The sequence below is a fragment of the Leuciscus leuciscus genome (genome assembly GCF_965113295.1).
Source record: "Leuciscus leuciscus genome assembly, chromosome: 19".
Classification (NCBI taxonomy): Eukaryota; Metazoa; Chordata; class Actinopteri; order Cypriniformes; family Leuciscidae; genus Leuciscus; species Leuciscus leuciscus.
In genome coordinates this window covers 11,873,457-11,890,320 of record NC_138743.1, presented here as the reverse complement: position 1 = coordinate 11,890,320, position 16,864 = coordinate 11,873,457, and the positions used below count along the sequence as shown (strand labels likewise).

Here is a 16,864-nt window from a genome sequence, read left to right as displayed (position 1 = left end):
TTTTAGAAGTGAATACCCAGCTTGGAAAAGGTCTGCAGGGGGTGTCCATATGCTTTATTATGCTCTGTAATGGCTGAAACTCCACCTGTTTCCTCAATAGCGCGCTCTGAAGCGTTTCAAAAACTTGAAAAAGCAAGTATTAATTGAAAGGGTGATGTAATGCTTTGAAACAGAAAGATTGTTCGAGGATTAAACTAGGTCAGAAAAATTGTACAGTATGTCTTTATTTTTAAGAGTTGGGCCTAAATGTTTTGCAGCACATTCAGTTGTTACACATTCATGGCTTGCAACCCGTCTGTATTTAGCTTCAAAGGGCGTTTTCAACAACAGTATTCTATAAAAAAGAAGATATGAAGATCTTTTTTTTATTTATTTTTTTATTCAGATTTGGACATTCAAAAGCACAATACATTTTTTTCTCTTTTTTTCCAGTTTTCTCCACTTGTTACTTGTTTTTCTGCCACCACAATGTGCACACAACTGCAAATGACGTAACTGTGACGTCTAGTCCCGAATTATCTATCGCCCAGGGAAAAAAAATCATACAAAATGTTAAAACATTTTGTTTATTGATTTTCAAACACATTATTTCATAAAACAGGAAAACATATATATATATATATATATATATATATATATATTTAATCTAACTAACTATACATATTTATAAAACTATGATATAAAAAAATCTAAAAAGGTTTTGAGCTAGGTGTTTAAAATTAACGTTGAAAACCACTGTTAGAGAAAACAAGCATTTATGCAATTGTATTTTGACTATAAAAACAACTACTGAGATACAGCCCAAGTAATTACTAGCCCCAGTCTCCCCACACAATGAAATAAATGAGTCACATTTCTAAGAGAGAAAAATATGATCCAAAGATTATTACTAATTTACTGCATCTCTGCTCAAGCTAGAGAAAAGTGAAACCTTCCCTCATTTTTGTAAAGTAATGAATTGTATGATTGCCATGATAACTCTAGAATATTTTTTCTACGGAGTGACGCTCACAGGTTGGTGCTGTTGTTCCTATTGCTCATATGAAACCAGAGCAGGTCCTGTTTTAAAAAGGTCACATGATGCTGTCACTACCCTAAAACAATATGCAAAACAAATGAAGTGCTATCTTTTTCAGTCATATTTCTTATTTCACAATCCATTCATTTTATTTTGATAGTCTTCTCGCAAATTGTATCAATAACACATTTTTCATCTGACGTGTTTTTAAAGGTTTGATTTTTCGAATTGTTTATGGATAAATTAACAAGAACTTACAGTGGATATGATGGCAAGAGTTCATGTTAAGTCTCATGTGTATAAAGTGTATCTGTGGGAGCATGAAAACTCTGTGAAACAGAGCAAAGAAAATTCAAAGCTCTCTCGTGCTTATAGTGCATCACACATGACTAAAAACAGCACATGATGAATGTTCTGGGTAATTCACATCGATCCATGACTCATAGAAGTGATGTCGTATCGACAGCCACAGACAACGCAACAACATTAGTCATGCAACGAAGAATAAATAAAATGAATCATTCTTAATCATACATCATTGATGTACATACTTGATGTAATTTTTCTTAATATATATCAAATTTGGAGGGACAATGAGACATTTAGATGAAAATATCAATTGTCACTTGACTTTTTTTCTAAGTAACGTTTACGGGGAAACCTGAAAAAGTATTTTTTTTGCCATTTGAAAGTGTCACTACAGAGATGCAGAAATGACATTTACATTTACATTTAGTCATTTAGCAGACGCTTTTATCCAAAGCGACTTACAAATTAGTGGACATATTTCACCTTTAAAGAGCATTATGTTCTCAGTGAGAATTCAACAATGAGGATGTTCTTACAGGAGAGTAAAACAACTGACAGAATGAGTTTAGGGAGATAATCCCTTCAATGTCCTGCATTTTGAAGATAAAAGAATTTTCCCTCCAGGAAGCATTTCTGTGCATGAGCCAGGCCATTTAACAGATCCAATCTTTGTACAGCAGATTCTGTCAAAAGGACCTCACGATGGAATTAGGATACTGCACACAGTTTTTAGCTATCACCAGTATGGCCCCAGTGTGACTTTACCTCCTCACTAATTAGCTTCCAGTGAGTTATGATAATAGGTAGCTAATTAACCAACGTAATTAAGCTCTTCCTAGACCTCGGTGAGTTTATAGCTCTTGCAGCGGTACATTTAAGCAGTCTGATAACCACAGGATAACCACTGGGATTTTACACAGATCCACTTCAAAGAGTTGATGACCTTTCTTAGATGATCCGTCGAGTGCGAGATGTGCAAAGCTAACTGGTGATTTGTACTGAACTTGCACATGCAACAATGATTTACAGTTCAATGTACTGGTTACTTCAATAAACTTTTCTGAATGTGTAAGGTTTACTTGAACTTCTGAGATTACTTTTCATTCCAGCCAAACATACAAAGGTAGGTGGCACTCTATAATTACATTATAACTCACATTATTAGTGTTGTGTATATGAGGTCAAAGGGTCTAAGTCTGTTTTTTGCTCCTATCTGCATATTGTATAATTGGCTAAGTTTTTATTATAATTAAAATAGAAGTCAAGTTAGTTCATCCTGCGGAGGGAATTTAAGAAAATGTAAATGTGGTTTTGGGGAACTTGAAGTTCATTTCAATCAGACATCAGTTGGATTTTGACATTCTGACTGCTTTAAAACTTCTAAAGTATTTCAGTCCTAATAGTAATCAGAGATATTATATTATATTATATTATATTATATTATATTATATTATATTATATTATATTATATTATATTATATTATATTATATTATATTATATTTAAATTACAAAATAAAAAAATATTAAATCATAGCATCTAATAATTGATTATACATTTATATAATATAATAAATGTATCATTTTAAAAGATGCTTTTGACTTATTTCAGTTCATAGTCCATCTTTATCTATACTGAAATCAAGATATATCAGCCATGGCATATAGAGAGACAACAACAGTCATTAATATTCATTGCTGATGTTCTACAACTCAGATACCGAGAAGTGTTTCAATAATGTGACTCTGTATAAGCACTCCACTGCCTTTGCCTGGCTAACTACTGTAGTTGAGATCGGTGCATTTGGGAAAGTGCACCATTACCCCGTAATGAGGGGAGCTGTCATAAAAAATTACATCTAAATTTTATTACAACCTACAATACGCTCTCTGCCTCTTGTCAGAGCATACTATGAACTCCCGTGAATCGGAATAATGCACGCCCCCTTTTATGATTCATATCATTTATCTTACAGAGGAGCAGTCTCAGAAGATACAAGCAGCTATCGCACTAATTCAGAACTAGAATGATGAGGGAATTTACTGGGACTGAACTCTGGTAGAGAGGGTGAGGAAGAAAAAAGGTGTTGAAGGGTTATTTAGGATTTGGTGAGAATGAGGCTCTGTGACCCAGTTGGATAGTAATGATATGTGCACATGCTGGTCAAGGATTACAAACTCTGCCTCTGATGCAATCCACCCCATCCACTGTGACTTATTACATTTACATTAATGCATTTGGCAGATTTTGCATTTGCATTTTATCCAAAGCATTTCAAGGTACACGTTTACATTCTTATCAGTTCTTGCTTTCCCTGGGAATCCAAACCAAGACCTTGGCGTTACAAGCGCCAATCCTCTACTGTTTGAGCTACAGGAAAGCACATTATTAATGCTCCAATAACAACACCAGAGCACTTCCACTAAGTTCCTGTACGTCACCTCTGGAAAACAATATGTGACCTGCAGACCTGTGACCTGCAGTTATACCAGCTTTTAGGGTTTTTCTCTCACAGGGAGGGTCTGTTTTTGATAAAGAGTGCCAGTTCAATCAGTTGTGCACACAATTCAGTCTTCCTGACATACCTAGGGGACTTGAGTCTGCATTTCCTTGGAAATAAAATCTGAAGCCTACAATCTGGACACGCAGCAGGAGGCAGTGTAGCTGAGAATTTGAAAGGTCCTTCTGACACTGTGAAAATGTGCAAATCAGATTCTCAGTCATTCTTTAAGAGTCGCACTGAGCTCAAGTTGAAATGTGTAAGCAAAATCACACAAGCAATGCTGTTTTACTGAATATTGTTTGACTGCAGGCCTGTAATAAAACAGTGTAATAAAAAAAGATGTTTGCAACATTCCAGATCAAATTTGCTCCTAAAATAGTTCCTAAGAATTTTTAGTGCATAATTGTCATCAAGTACATTATGTTCAACTTTTCAGTTAGTTAAATTAAATCTAAATAGTTATAATAGTCAATATGAATTGCTATTGAACATAATGTTGTAATGCCAGAGGATGAGAAAGTACAAGAGAATATTTTGTTGAAACAACCAGGATACCTCAATTAATGGCATTATGCTGGAGATAGTGTAAATCCCTAAGCGTCGATTGCAGCAGAATAACCAGCTCAGCTGTCATAAAGTATGCTGACAGGTGTCACCGGGGAAAAAACAGTTTGCACAAACTAGTACAGGAACTATAGTGGTATGTTATAGTCAGCAACTTTCTCACCAAAATCATATTTGTCAAATCCAACCAACAGCAAGAAAAAGAAAGAAAAGATACAACATAAATAAGGTACACAAATTATATGTACATTTATATATGATAAAATGTCAGTTATGAAATGGGTAGTTCTGGTCCTTTATCCTGATTGGTTGAGCCTCATTCGAAATTCTTAAATAAATATTTTAATAGACTAAAATATGCGTCATGCCTAACAACGTCCCTTAGCTGTTCTATATTCACTATAAGCTACGGCTTCATGAGGCTTATTGCATTAATTTATGGTTTTTGAAGTAAAAACTTTAATAACTAATTTATGGCAAAAAACAGTATGATGACTTTCCCAGAATTCCCTGTGTGACACATGTAATTAATTTTATTTGATTTAAATAGTTTTGTTTCTTGTGTATTTTCATTATCAGTAATGTCGGTAACAGTAACTACATTAGGGTGTTTTGTATTACAATTTTTGTTATTTAGTAAATGTTTATTGTATTATTTTAGCGTCATGTGTAATACCCTGATGGGGTTTTGTAGAGGTGTACAATACACTCATATCACGATTCCTTTCGATTCACGATACTAAACCACGATATGATACTGTCACAATACTTTAAAACAAAGCCAAAATATAGATTTTTTTTTATTTTTATTACTTCTAAAACACAAGATATACAGATAACAAAAATTACTGTTCATTAAAATGCTAAACTTGGTATTACATCAGGAATAGACTTAGACGTGGTTCTTCTCCTCCTTCTGCATTTACCATATTTGATGCGCAATTACCATATCTGATGCTAAAATAAATTGCTTTAAATAAGCTTTGGTTGAATTATACACAATAACTATACACAATAACCATTGTCACTATCAATCATACATTTGTTTTTGTATATTCTGACACAATATATTGTTACAGCCCTAGTGTTTTGCCTTTGTATGACCCATGTGCGCCCTCTATATTAGCAGACCTGCAAACTCCTCAGACTAAAAAAGGTGAGGGGGGGGGGGGGGATTTTAAAAATTACACATTTTTAAACATATTAAAAATGTTTTTTTTATACATGCCATGGGATTAATCAATGCATGCTGATGAATGATGTATAATAATAATAATTAATCTGCATACCCTAGTTTTGCACTGATGTAACAAGACTGACAGTGACACAATAAGACCTCATGTTAGCATCTTTTTACTCTTAAAAAAAATATATTAAAAAACATGTATGTTCTTTAATGTTTGATTATAATTTTACTGTCTTCACATAGGGATGGGATTTGATAAGATTTTATCAATAATAATGCCACTGACGATTCTGATTATCGATCCAATTCTTTAACGATTCTCTTATCGATTCTTGATAGCACTGTGTGGAAAAATGTTTAAAATGCTTTTAAAAAAAAGTGGTTTTATTTATTTTAAAGTTTAAGCTTGAGTTAGCAAACTGTACTTTTTATATAATGTATGTAATAAATAGAACCTTATTGTAAAGTGTTACTGATTAGTTATACACCGATTCAGACGTCTCCTGAGTTCACTGTTGGAAAGATCAGTTGTTTTAACGATTCATTAAAATGAATCGGTTCAAAGGAGTCATTATTAGTTCGCGAATTGGACGTGTCGTGCGCGTTGTGTGATTATCCCAGCAGTTAGGACATGGACATCCAAGATTTGTGTCAAGTTGTCAACATAGAAAACATTTCATCACTGTATAGTTTTATTTCGTTTAATTAAAGTGTTTTTTTATGTCAGCTGAATGTCCGGAACGCTTTTCAGAGAAGATAAGGAAACTTATTTAGCACAATTCACACCCAGCAGTATAATTCAGGGAAAAAAAATCTCCGAATGCTCCACACGAAACTTTGGTCTTCCGACCTTTTACCACCGTGTCGATTTATTTTGATTAATATGTGCGAGGGAGAGAGAGCAAGACAGCGCTTAGTTTGGAGACGGTGAAGTCGTTTACACAGAGAGTGCGCGCGCGCGACCGGCTCTCTCTCTCTCTTGTCGTTCTTTTAGTTAAAACATGCGCCCTGTCACAAACGCAGCCGTTCATCTACATTACTCACCGATCAAATAAGACTTTGGCGGGACAAAAATTCACTTTGGCGGGCGCTAAAACAAGTTCAATGCAGGAAAATTCTGCAATTCCCCCCCCCCCAAAAAAACTCTCCGGTTCTACGCGATTCACGTAAATGACCCAATTGACCAAGAAAACGGCGATTGTTGCCGAAAAGCGACAAGTTTGCAGGTATGATTAGTACTATATTTATATGAAACTTTAGACGGTGCAGGCTGATGGACCCTTTACATGCAATCTACAAGCAATCGCATCATTACCCCATAGCACAAGCTGATTGGCCTCTACTGATCCTGCAGCCAATGAGATTGCTTTCTCAACATTTAAATAGTCTGATTCATTGTTTGCCGTAAGCTAGTCCTCTGAAACCCTCCAACTTCCCCAGCTCCACCTGCCTAGATCTGCAACGGGATTTATATACATCTATGTGTGCAGCAGCAGCATATCTTACCTGCTCACGCAGCATATCTTACCTGCTCACGCAGCATCTTACCTGCTCACAGCAGCATCTTACCCGCTTACAGCAGCATCTTACCTGCTCACAGCAGCATGTCTGTGTATCTATTAGCAGTAGCAAGTCTACTTTTGCTCTGAAGCAGCCGCAATAATCAACAGCAGCATAGCAGATCTAGTCCACCAAGACAAATACATTTAAGCGTAACTCTCACCAAATGCAACCTAGGATCTTTTTGTTAATCTACCCGAGGCAAACTTTCGTTTAAAAGCATAATTAGAATGGAAACGGCACTTTTAAGTTTTTCGTTATTTTCGTTTTCGGTGCTAGGGGCACGACTATGATAGCATCAAAATCGCTATTTTTTAAATACTATGGAGGCTCGACACAAATGTTCATTGAGAACATTGTTTGTGTACACAGAGTTTACTAAAAAGAAAGATTTTGAACAACTTACTGTAGCTATTGTTGTTTACGTCCGCCGGCATTTTGTCAGTCAAAAATAGTCAATCTCCGAATGCAACCTAACAGGGAGGAGAGTAAAGATGGAAAGCTCCTGAAGCTTAGTTCCATATAAATTAACGGATAATTTGTTGTTTTGTCGTTAGTGAAAATCAATAATGTTGTTTTTGAAAAAGGATCCTCATAAAAGAAACAATACTAAAATTCAGAGTCAGTTCATTCGCATTCGGAGATCGACTATTTTTGACTGACAAAATGCCAGCGGACGGAAACAACAACAGCTACAGTAAGTTGTTCAAAATCTTTCTTTTTAGTAAACGCTGTGTACACAAACAATGTTCTCAATGCTCAAGTTCATGTGTAGAGCCCCTGGTGATACTTCGAGCAAAGTTTCATGTTGTGTCGAGCCTTCTTAGTGTTTTAAAAATAGCGATTTTGATACTATCATAGTCGTGCCCCAAGCACTCCCATTCAAAAGGCAATTTGACCGAAAACGAAAATACGGTCAAACTTAAAAGTGCCGTTTCCATTCTAATTATGCTTTTAAACGAAAGTTTGCCTCGGGTAGATTAACAAAAAGACCCTAGGTTGCATTTTGGCGAGAGTTACGCTTTAACATTGCCATATTCAATAACATGCTAAAACTATCCAGAGAGAGAGTTGTCATGATTGACAACTCTTGATTGATATATATATAGGCCTAAAGTATTACTGACTGTTCTTATGCATTACTAACACATCTTAATCTGAAAGGTAATATAGGTATAATCTACAAATCACACACCTAATTAGCCGTTTGTTATATGCACCTTCATGCTGTCACACAGTTTAATTCTACACTCTGTGTATATGTTCAAGGAGACTTTGGCTTACATGCCCTATGGGGTTTATTGATGTTGCCTCAGTCTATGGACAGTGTGTCAGAATGGGTCTCTGTAATCCTCATATACAATTCGAAAAGAGCATTTTTAAACCTGCATTCCCCGAACCCCCACCCCCAGCTGCCACAGCCCGAGGGAGAGAGACTGAGAAGAACTGAAGGTAGATGGAGGAAAGACAGGATAACAATTAATATAAGGAGACATTTTCCAATCAGTTTATGCCCCTGTGTGAAATTAAATTTTTGTTTATGTGCACGCTTTCATTGGCTGTGACTGACAGCCCTGACAGCACCTGTGAAGGGAAATAGTTTTGAAGAGTGGAGCGAAGGGGTGCACACAAATCTTCTTACGCTTGAGATGTAAACACACCTGCCACCTCGCATATAAGAGCAGCGCAACATGTGCAACCATACGTCTGTTCTACCAGATATATTCACCCCAGTTTTTATAGAACAGAAGACTGCTTTCTGTATAAATGCATACAGCACCATACAACAAGTCATTTTTAATCAGTATTTTTTGTCTTAATTTCAGTAAAAAAATAAAATAAAAAAATAATCTAAACATCCATAATAACAAAATACATTTGGTTAAGTGAAAATGCATAAGATATGATTCGTTTCCAGAGAATATTTTTTTTACCCCATTGACAAGTTGTTTTTCTTAACCATAAATCAAACAACATTTCGTGAGGCTTAAGCAATTAAGTTAAAAAATATGAAGAAATGTAATTCAATCCTATCTCTATTATTATGATGTAACTCTTTTATGCAACTTTCCGTGTGAAGTAAATACATTTATTATTGTAAATAATGTGTTTACTGGAAAACACTGATTTAAAGAGTTATTTTTGCAGGGCAGTTGGTCTGGCTGTAAACAGAATTATCAGAACTCTTCTAGCTCTTATTGATGATATTCATGACTAATGTGGTATTGGTAAGGACAGAAGACATGCTCCTTCCTAATGTGGATAATAGCACAGGCCCTAGCACAGACAGTTGCATGAAACAGCAGGAAGACTCCTCAGAGAAGCCCAGATGGGTCTCACCTGAGCGGGGAAGACACAATTCAGACTATGGCCAACATGAGAATAGACATTCACTGTCATAGTTAACTAACAAGACTAACCTGAGCAGAGAACAGTTACTACTGTGTGAACACTAATATTTTGACCAAAACTTTTAATTAGATAAAAAAGACTATTGATGGTGAAAGATTCTTTTAGGTGCAACAATCTGTATTGTGTTTGTTACGACATCCAAATACACATCCACTTAACACAGACAGTCCAAACAGAGCATCTGAAATTCATTATGTGTTAATGTTGTGTCTCCAAGAAACACGATAATCTTTGGTAATTTCTCTATTGCTAAGACTTCTCTGATAGAATAAATCCATCCTCATTTATTAAGCACAAAGAAAAGCACCAAAGACTCATTTAACTATTGTTATAATCTGTTTTTGGCAGATTATAACTATATGTATAGTTTGTATTTGAGTTCTGAATCAACTATTTCATATTCAAGGCCATTGGATCAAGTCTAACCACAAAAAAAACTAGATTTTGCAAAGGGACAACCTGTTCTCATTTCTATGATAATTTAAGGAGCTTCAAAACGGTTGCAAAATCATCGTCAAAGTATTACATAAGTATTTTATCTACATAAGTTGAACTTGAGAACAGGATCAGAACGAATTTTTTACTGGATCAACTAATATATAACAAATTGGACATTGCTTCTCTCATGAACGCTTTCTTTTATGGTGCTTTTGTCATTTTGGAGCTTGATCTGCCCCTAACCTGTCCTGTGTCCTCAATCACTTTCATTATCTTGGAAAAAAAGAAACATCACAATACTGTGAGTAAATTATGACATTTTCATTTTTGCCTGAAATGTCCCTTTAAGTAACTATACAAAGACCAATAAGCAACATATTAATGAACATATAATCTAAAGTCATTTTGGTACACAGAGTTTTTTGGACAGCCAGTCAATCTAATACTACCTCAGGCTAAACCAAGAGCCAAAGAAATGTTCAGACCACCCGACAACCAGTTTCCAGTTTCAGCAAGACTTGGATAAAATTAACATAACACCTCTATCATGTAACATTTGCCAAGCTACGAAGTTGAGAACAGATAAGAAAATCTCAGCTGAAGTTCTGCTAAAGCCGTCAGGGCCTGTTAGTGAGCCAGTATTTTACGTAACTGCGGTGTAAGGCTTAAGTCAATGACTCATGAGGCAAGTCAAGTGCCTCCATTGAATATAGTCACGCTTAACCCTGAACTGCTCCTTCAAAGAGAGACGTCAGCCGTCAGAATGTCAAGCGGAGCAATATTTGGAAACATTTGTCTGTATGACAACATGAGCAGCACTGCATTCGTTTAAAGAGACATTACTGTGAAACGTATCTATTGATTTCAGTAAAATATTAACTGTTTTTGAGCAATTTATTCCACTGGGTGAAAATGCTTAAACTTCACATTTAAACTTACTCCCTTCTCATTTAAACTTATGCACAAAAGCTACAGAGCAACTTACAATACTGTATGCAAACAAACAAAAAATTCTATACTCCACAACCTGCATATAAGAGCTGCGAGACAATGTAAGTCCCCTTCCCTTTTAATGTGGTTTTTTGTTGTTGCCACCAGTCAGTGGGAGTTTTTTTTTATTTATTTTTTTTACACAAGGCACATCATTAGTTTCTTTTTCTGCAAACAGTGAATCCAGGGGTATGCTGCTGTTGAATTTTACTGTGCTGTAATCATCACCAACCATGAAAGACTTCTCTGCACCTACAAAACATCCCTTAATGTTTTTTTCCCCTCCAGGATCAGTGTTCACGACGAAGACAGAGATGTTTCCCAAGAGCTTATTTTAAACTTTATAGTAAAAAAACTTGACTTTTGGGAGTTGTATTCACACAAACACTATGCTTTATCATTAACAGTATCTTATTTGATTAGTGATTCATTAGATACTAAACTGTGTCTTAAAGGGATAGTTCACCCAAAAAAGAAAACTGTCATCATTTACTCACCCTTGTTTCATTCCAAACATCTATGACTTACTAAATTCTATGGAACAAAAAAGAAGATATTTTGAAGAATGTTGATAACCAGTTTTGGTACCCAATGAATTCCAAAGAAAAAAACGAACATTTCTCAAAATATCGTTTTATAGAAAAAAAAGAAAGTCATACAGTTTGCAAAGAATTTTCTTTTTTTGGGGGATGAAATATCCCTTTAAAAAAAATCAAACAATCAAGGTAAAACAACATTTAACAAAATTCCTTGCATATTGATTAGAAATAATGTACAAGTTGCTGTATCTAGTACAAATTTCACAAGTGGGCAATGAAAAGAGTGAAAATGCTGACACTTCTTTACTTTAGCTGCTCTGTTTTTGTCTGGAAGTAGATATATATTTCTAGATTTTTGAAATGCACTTTTCTATGTCAATTCAATTTAACTACAAATTTCTACCATTGATGGAACACAGATGGAAAGAAAATGAAATCATTTTGGAAGTGACAAAATAAGACAATACTGCACCTTTCCAGTGGCTGTAGACGTAGACAAGGTGACCTACAACTCAATTAGACACTCTACAGGCTACAAGAGCTCCTGCTGGACCTACTGGAATGGGAAAAAACATCTCTGCATATGGTTTCATTAATCATTAAATCATTATGTTAAACTGTTAGATGGAAATCAGTCTTAAGTTAAAAAGAAAAGTTTGGCAAACAGCAGTTAATGGACTAAGATCCTGACGAAAAAGATCCTCTGGTCTGATGAAATAAACGTTAAACTCTTCAGCCTGAATGCCAAGCACTGTGACTAAAATGGCTCAACACCTGGCCTAATACCGTACCTACGGTGAAACATGGTGATAGCAGCATCATGCTGTGGGAATGTTTCACTTCGAAAATAAGCCTCAAGATTACAGATCATTTTGGCAACCTCCTGGGCATTTTCGTCTAAATTTATTTAGAAAAAGCAGCAAGCAAGTGTAGCGTTTCATTCTTAAAAGGCTGTACCTTTAAAATAGCATGCTTCTAATTAAGGGCTGAAATTAGTTTCTTAATCATATTCAAATATTAAAAAGGTTAAACACCAAAGAACACTGCCGCCCATTCATCAGGGTTTAGTAAAGCTTGAACAGACCCGTGTTTTGAGCGAATGAAATGTTAGGTTGCATATTAAGCTAGGTCATACAGTCCTAAAAGAATGGAAGAATGGGTTAAATGGGTCTTTTAGGGGTTAAAAAGGACGTAACATTAATGCTATGTGATGAATAAGGATGGTTATATCACTATTAAATCGATTGTGTAATCTCAGTCGAATATGTGAAGCAAATTTACCAATGACATCACTACTACAATACTCTGCACTACAACAGTGAGCACAGTTTATCTCCATCTCAGTGGCATTCCCGCTAATGTAGATGTATTCAGTGAAAAAGTGGGTTTTCTCAAGCTGTGATTAATGAAAGCTGCTGTAAAGCTGTTTATTTGATGCCAGAATCATGCCAATTTGTCATTGTAAATCTACTAGTGAAAGCGAGCTGGTTAGAGGACTCTGAGTCTGTAACAGCTGGTTGAAGAGGAGATGCAGTGAGGGGTAAAGCATCCGCAAGAGCTCCCTACTATAAGCAACGGTTACCATGGTAACGCTGGGGGAAATTAGGTGTTAAAGGAGTATCTTGTTATGCACAAAAGCATAATGCACCAGTAATTTTGTTTTAAAAGTTAGACAATAGATATACAATCATCAGAGTGTGAAAACATTGCATGCTTAAGTGTTTTTGTAGTATTTTAGGACATATCAGTCATCAAAATATACAACAAAAACACTGTAGCTTGTGTATGTGTGTATATCTGTGTGTGTATATATATATATATATATATATATATATATATATATTATGTTGATATATATATATTTGTTTGTGTGTGTGTTTAAATGTGTGACTAATCTCCTGTAATGTTCAATTATCTGATCTCATATTTAATGTCTTTTTATTTTATTTTTTACATGTGCTATGAATACATTTTATAAATGCTGTTCCACCAGTTCGAATAATATCAGTAAACTGTAGCAGTACTGAAGCAGAAGTTTTAAAGCAGCTTGCTTTGTAACACCTTCCCAGCATCTCAAAATGTGGGACTGCAGCTTCAGCGCCCTGGGTGGAATTTAGAGACAGCATGATGATTTCAAAGGAAGCTTATTCAGCTGTAGCAATCCGATGAGGAATTCAGTCTCAGGTGGTGGTGGAAGTTTGCAGTCGGTCTCTGAGCAAGAGGGGATTTTCTAACCTCTATTTATTTCCTTTAAGCTTCACTGCTTCTAACAAAAAAATCATTTGCACATGTGCATTCGCAGATTCGAGATTTATTGTGTATATACTGTATACATCATATAGATAACTAATTGTAAACATGGGTTTAATGACATTAAATAAAAAATACAGCAGTTATACTCACCTACTAACATTATTTAGAGGGATTATATTTTGAGAGCATCTTCTATGTTGATGCTGAAGGACAATAAAAAACACTTTGGATAAATAATGCATTTAAGAGAATCATTTGTAATGTTAAATTGAAAATGAAAATATATTATCATTATATTACAAAAAATTGACATTTCTTCTGTATTGGGAATACCAAATGCACAGTTCTTCCTTTTGTTTTTTAGGATGTACTTCTGAGAGCCTCTCCAGGTGGTCTGGTGTGGGTGAAAGTTACGATTATCTGCAGAACAGCAGCACTATCATTAACCTGTCAAAGTCATTGTGGTTGGAGTTATGTGAAGCATCACTATTAAATTACAGAAAATATCACGCTGTTATTATGCTGCGCTTCCAACTTTTGGAGGTCGCACGTGATATGATATCAGACGTGAGGATTTTCTAAGCCCTGCAGGGAAGTTCCTCAGCTTTCAGCTGGTGGATGGGTCTATCACGAAACTCTTCTGGGCTAAAGCACCGAAGTCTTTGCAGAGGCGAATGATTAGCCCTTGTCTGGGCTACGTAATGTACCAGCGAGTTGATACTGCAGTCGCATTTCCATGGGTTATCGTGCAGAAACACCTCCTTCAACCCTGAATCAATCAGAGATTTGAATAACGTGTTACACTTAACAGATAAGAATAAAAAAGTAAATGTTTTCATGTTTTTGACCAAACAATACAGAATTTTTTGAGTCATCATACCATGTTACATTCTTTTTTTCTACTAGCAATTATGTTGACTGTAAAAATCATCTTGAGACACCTATATTCTGTTCTATTACATTGTGCTCCATCTAGATAAACGCAGAAGCATATCTTATGGCAACACCCCCTAAGAAACAAGTTTTGTGTTGAAACAAGTGTCCGGTAATCTGAAACCAGCCTAATAATATAGTATTTCCTTAGAACTGATAGTCAGCTGGTCAGGCAACCCACCAACTAGTCGATTCCTAATTCTTACCTTGCATGTTGGCTAGCATGTTGCCATCAATGGCTTGAAGTCGATTCCCACTTAAGCCCACATGAGTAAGTTTAGGTGTGTGGCGGAATACGTCAGCTGGCAGGCTCTCAATTTCATTCTTTCTGATATACAGCTCCTGCAGGTTGGAAAGACCTTCTAATGTGGATGCGGTAAGTGTGGAGAGCAAATTGTTGTCCAGTACCAGCATCTCAAGACCAATCAGGGGCCCAAAGGTCCCAGCTTGAATATTCGTCAGCTTGTTGTTGTCCAAGTTGAGAAAAAGCAGCTCTTCAAGTCCAACAAAGGCTTTGGGCGAGATCCTCTGGATGCGGTTCAAGGCAAGGTCCAGAACTTTGAGGGCAATCAGAGGCTTGAATGCATTTGGTGGGAGGGCAGTGAGGGCGTTCAGGGGCAGATCCAGCTCTGAGAGGTTCCTCATGCCAATGAACATGTTAGGTTTCAGGCTAGCTATCTGATTCTGGCCCAGCATGAGAAAGCGTAGGTTTAGGAGGTCTTTGAAGCCCTTCACTGGAAGTTTAGACATTCGGTTTCCTTGCAGATTCAAAAGCATCAATCGCTGGGCACCAGCAAATGCTTGAGGGTGTATTGATTTGATTGAGTTTCGCTCCAAGTTTACGCTCTCGATTTTTGGGACGGAGTTCAGGATGTTTTCTGGGAGGTCCTGCAGAAAATTTTCACCTTGAAAATAAATAAACAAAAGGAAGCAAAAGAGGAGGGTTTAATTGGCGGTGCTGAAGCAAAAATCACTATGTTCATAGGGTTAAGAAGTTGAGTGCAACAGTCAGGTCCCGGAAGTAAAATTCCCAATCATTTTCTCCAAAGGGGAATTGATTTTTAACAATAATTGACCATTAAAAACTGAACAGCAAGGTTGTAAAATGATGGTATGCTTTTGTTGAAGCAATCAGCCTGCATTATTTCAGCACGTTTAACCTGTTCCTGGTGAAAAACGACATTACCCATGATTCTGCAAAACATACTGATCCCAAAACTTTAAGGTTACATGAAGATCCATGCACTATTACTGAGAACGTTCCTGCTCACCCATTTTTAGGATCCATGAGTCCAGAGGGAGTTTGGGTGGGATGCTCTGAAGTCCCCTCTTTTGACAGTTGACTTCAGTCTTTTCCGTACTGGATTTCTGGCTGCATTTACAATCACTGGGGCAGTTTTCCACGGCCTCTGCAACCCACAGCCATAGCACGGCTAACCCTGCAACCAGCTTCATATCCCTGAAAACACGCAGAGCCAGTGATTCAATTATGTCACGAAGGAAAATATAATCCTATTGAAAAGAGCATTAGGGGTATTACTGCAAAGAGAACCCCACACATTGCCGGACATACTGTTTGTGTTAGATGCAAATAACTAATGCAGACTTACCTTGTGACCAGATGCTTAATGGACGTCTAAATCCAACGCTGCTTTTATACGCAAAGCTAGTAGCCGGTCTGAGCTCGGATGAAGCCTGAAATGAGCCGAAATGTTTGCCCCTCCAGCAAAGTGTGAGCTCTGTAAAACTCCCAGCACAGCACGTTGGTGAGAAAAATGACATGCACAGATCATGACAGGTTTCCCTGCCAAATGAACTCCTGCATCCCTAGAGAAAAATCTGCGGGCATGCGTTTTTGCGTAGGTGTGTGAATTCACAGGGCACCTTATGCATGGCTTTGATTGTTTAACTTGGCACAGGTACGGTCTGGTTCACGGCAGATTGATGTCACTGTTATATCAGTGAGCACACATGATAATAGGGCAGGTCGATGAGCACAAGTGATCGGTTCGGGCGGCACAATCACTCAGCCTTCAGAGAGCCTGCTGAGCTGATAAGGACAAGGACCTTATACAGCTTTCCCCTTGGGCTTTTCTTGGCATTGTCCGCCAGGATTAACAGTAAGAACGAGTCACAGTTTCTCAGTTTCTCGCGAGCATC

The 16,864-nt window shown here is 36.6% G+C and overlaps 1 protein-coding gene across 1 annotated transcript; it reads right to left on the bottom strand.

Moving 5' to 3' along the window:
- Nucleotides 1-13,720: 13,720 nt before the first annotated feature.
- Nucleotides 13,721-16,664, bottom strand: LOC309482448 (uncharacterized protein). Its single transcript, XM_082147791.1, has 4 exons — nt 16,315-16,664; nt 15,976-16,163; nt 14,911-15,609; nt 13,721-14,540 (listed from the first exon to the last, which is right to left on the bottom strand). The coding sequence occupies exons 2-4, from the start codon at nt 16,157-16,159 to the stop codon at nt 14,350-14,352; spliced, it is 1,074 nt and encodes a 357-aa protein (XP_082003917.1). The 5' UTR covers nt 16,160-16,163; nt 16,315-16,664; the 3' UTR covers nt 13,721-14,349.
- Between the last annotated feature and the right edge of the window lie 200 nt (nt 16,665-16,864).

Bases quoted from the DNA above. Each gene is read 5' to 3' on its own strand.
- LOC309482448 (XM_082147791.1), bottom strand. From the start codon at position 16,159: ATGAAGCTGGTTGCAGGGTTAGCCGTGCTATGGCTGTGGGTTGCAGAG. The intron at 15,610-15,975 runs GTGAGCAGGAAC...TTTATTTTCAAG, and splicing joins CTCATGGATCCTAAAAATGG to GTGAAAATTTTCTGCAGGAC. The intron at 14,541-14,910 runs GTAAGAATTAGG...TGATTGATTCAG, and splicing joins CATGCTAGCCAACATGCAAG to GGTTGAAGGAGGTGTTTCTG.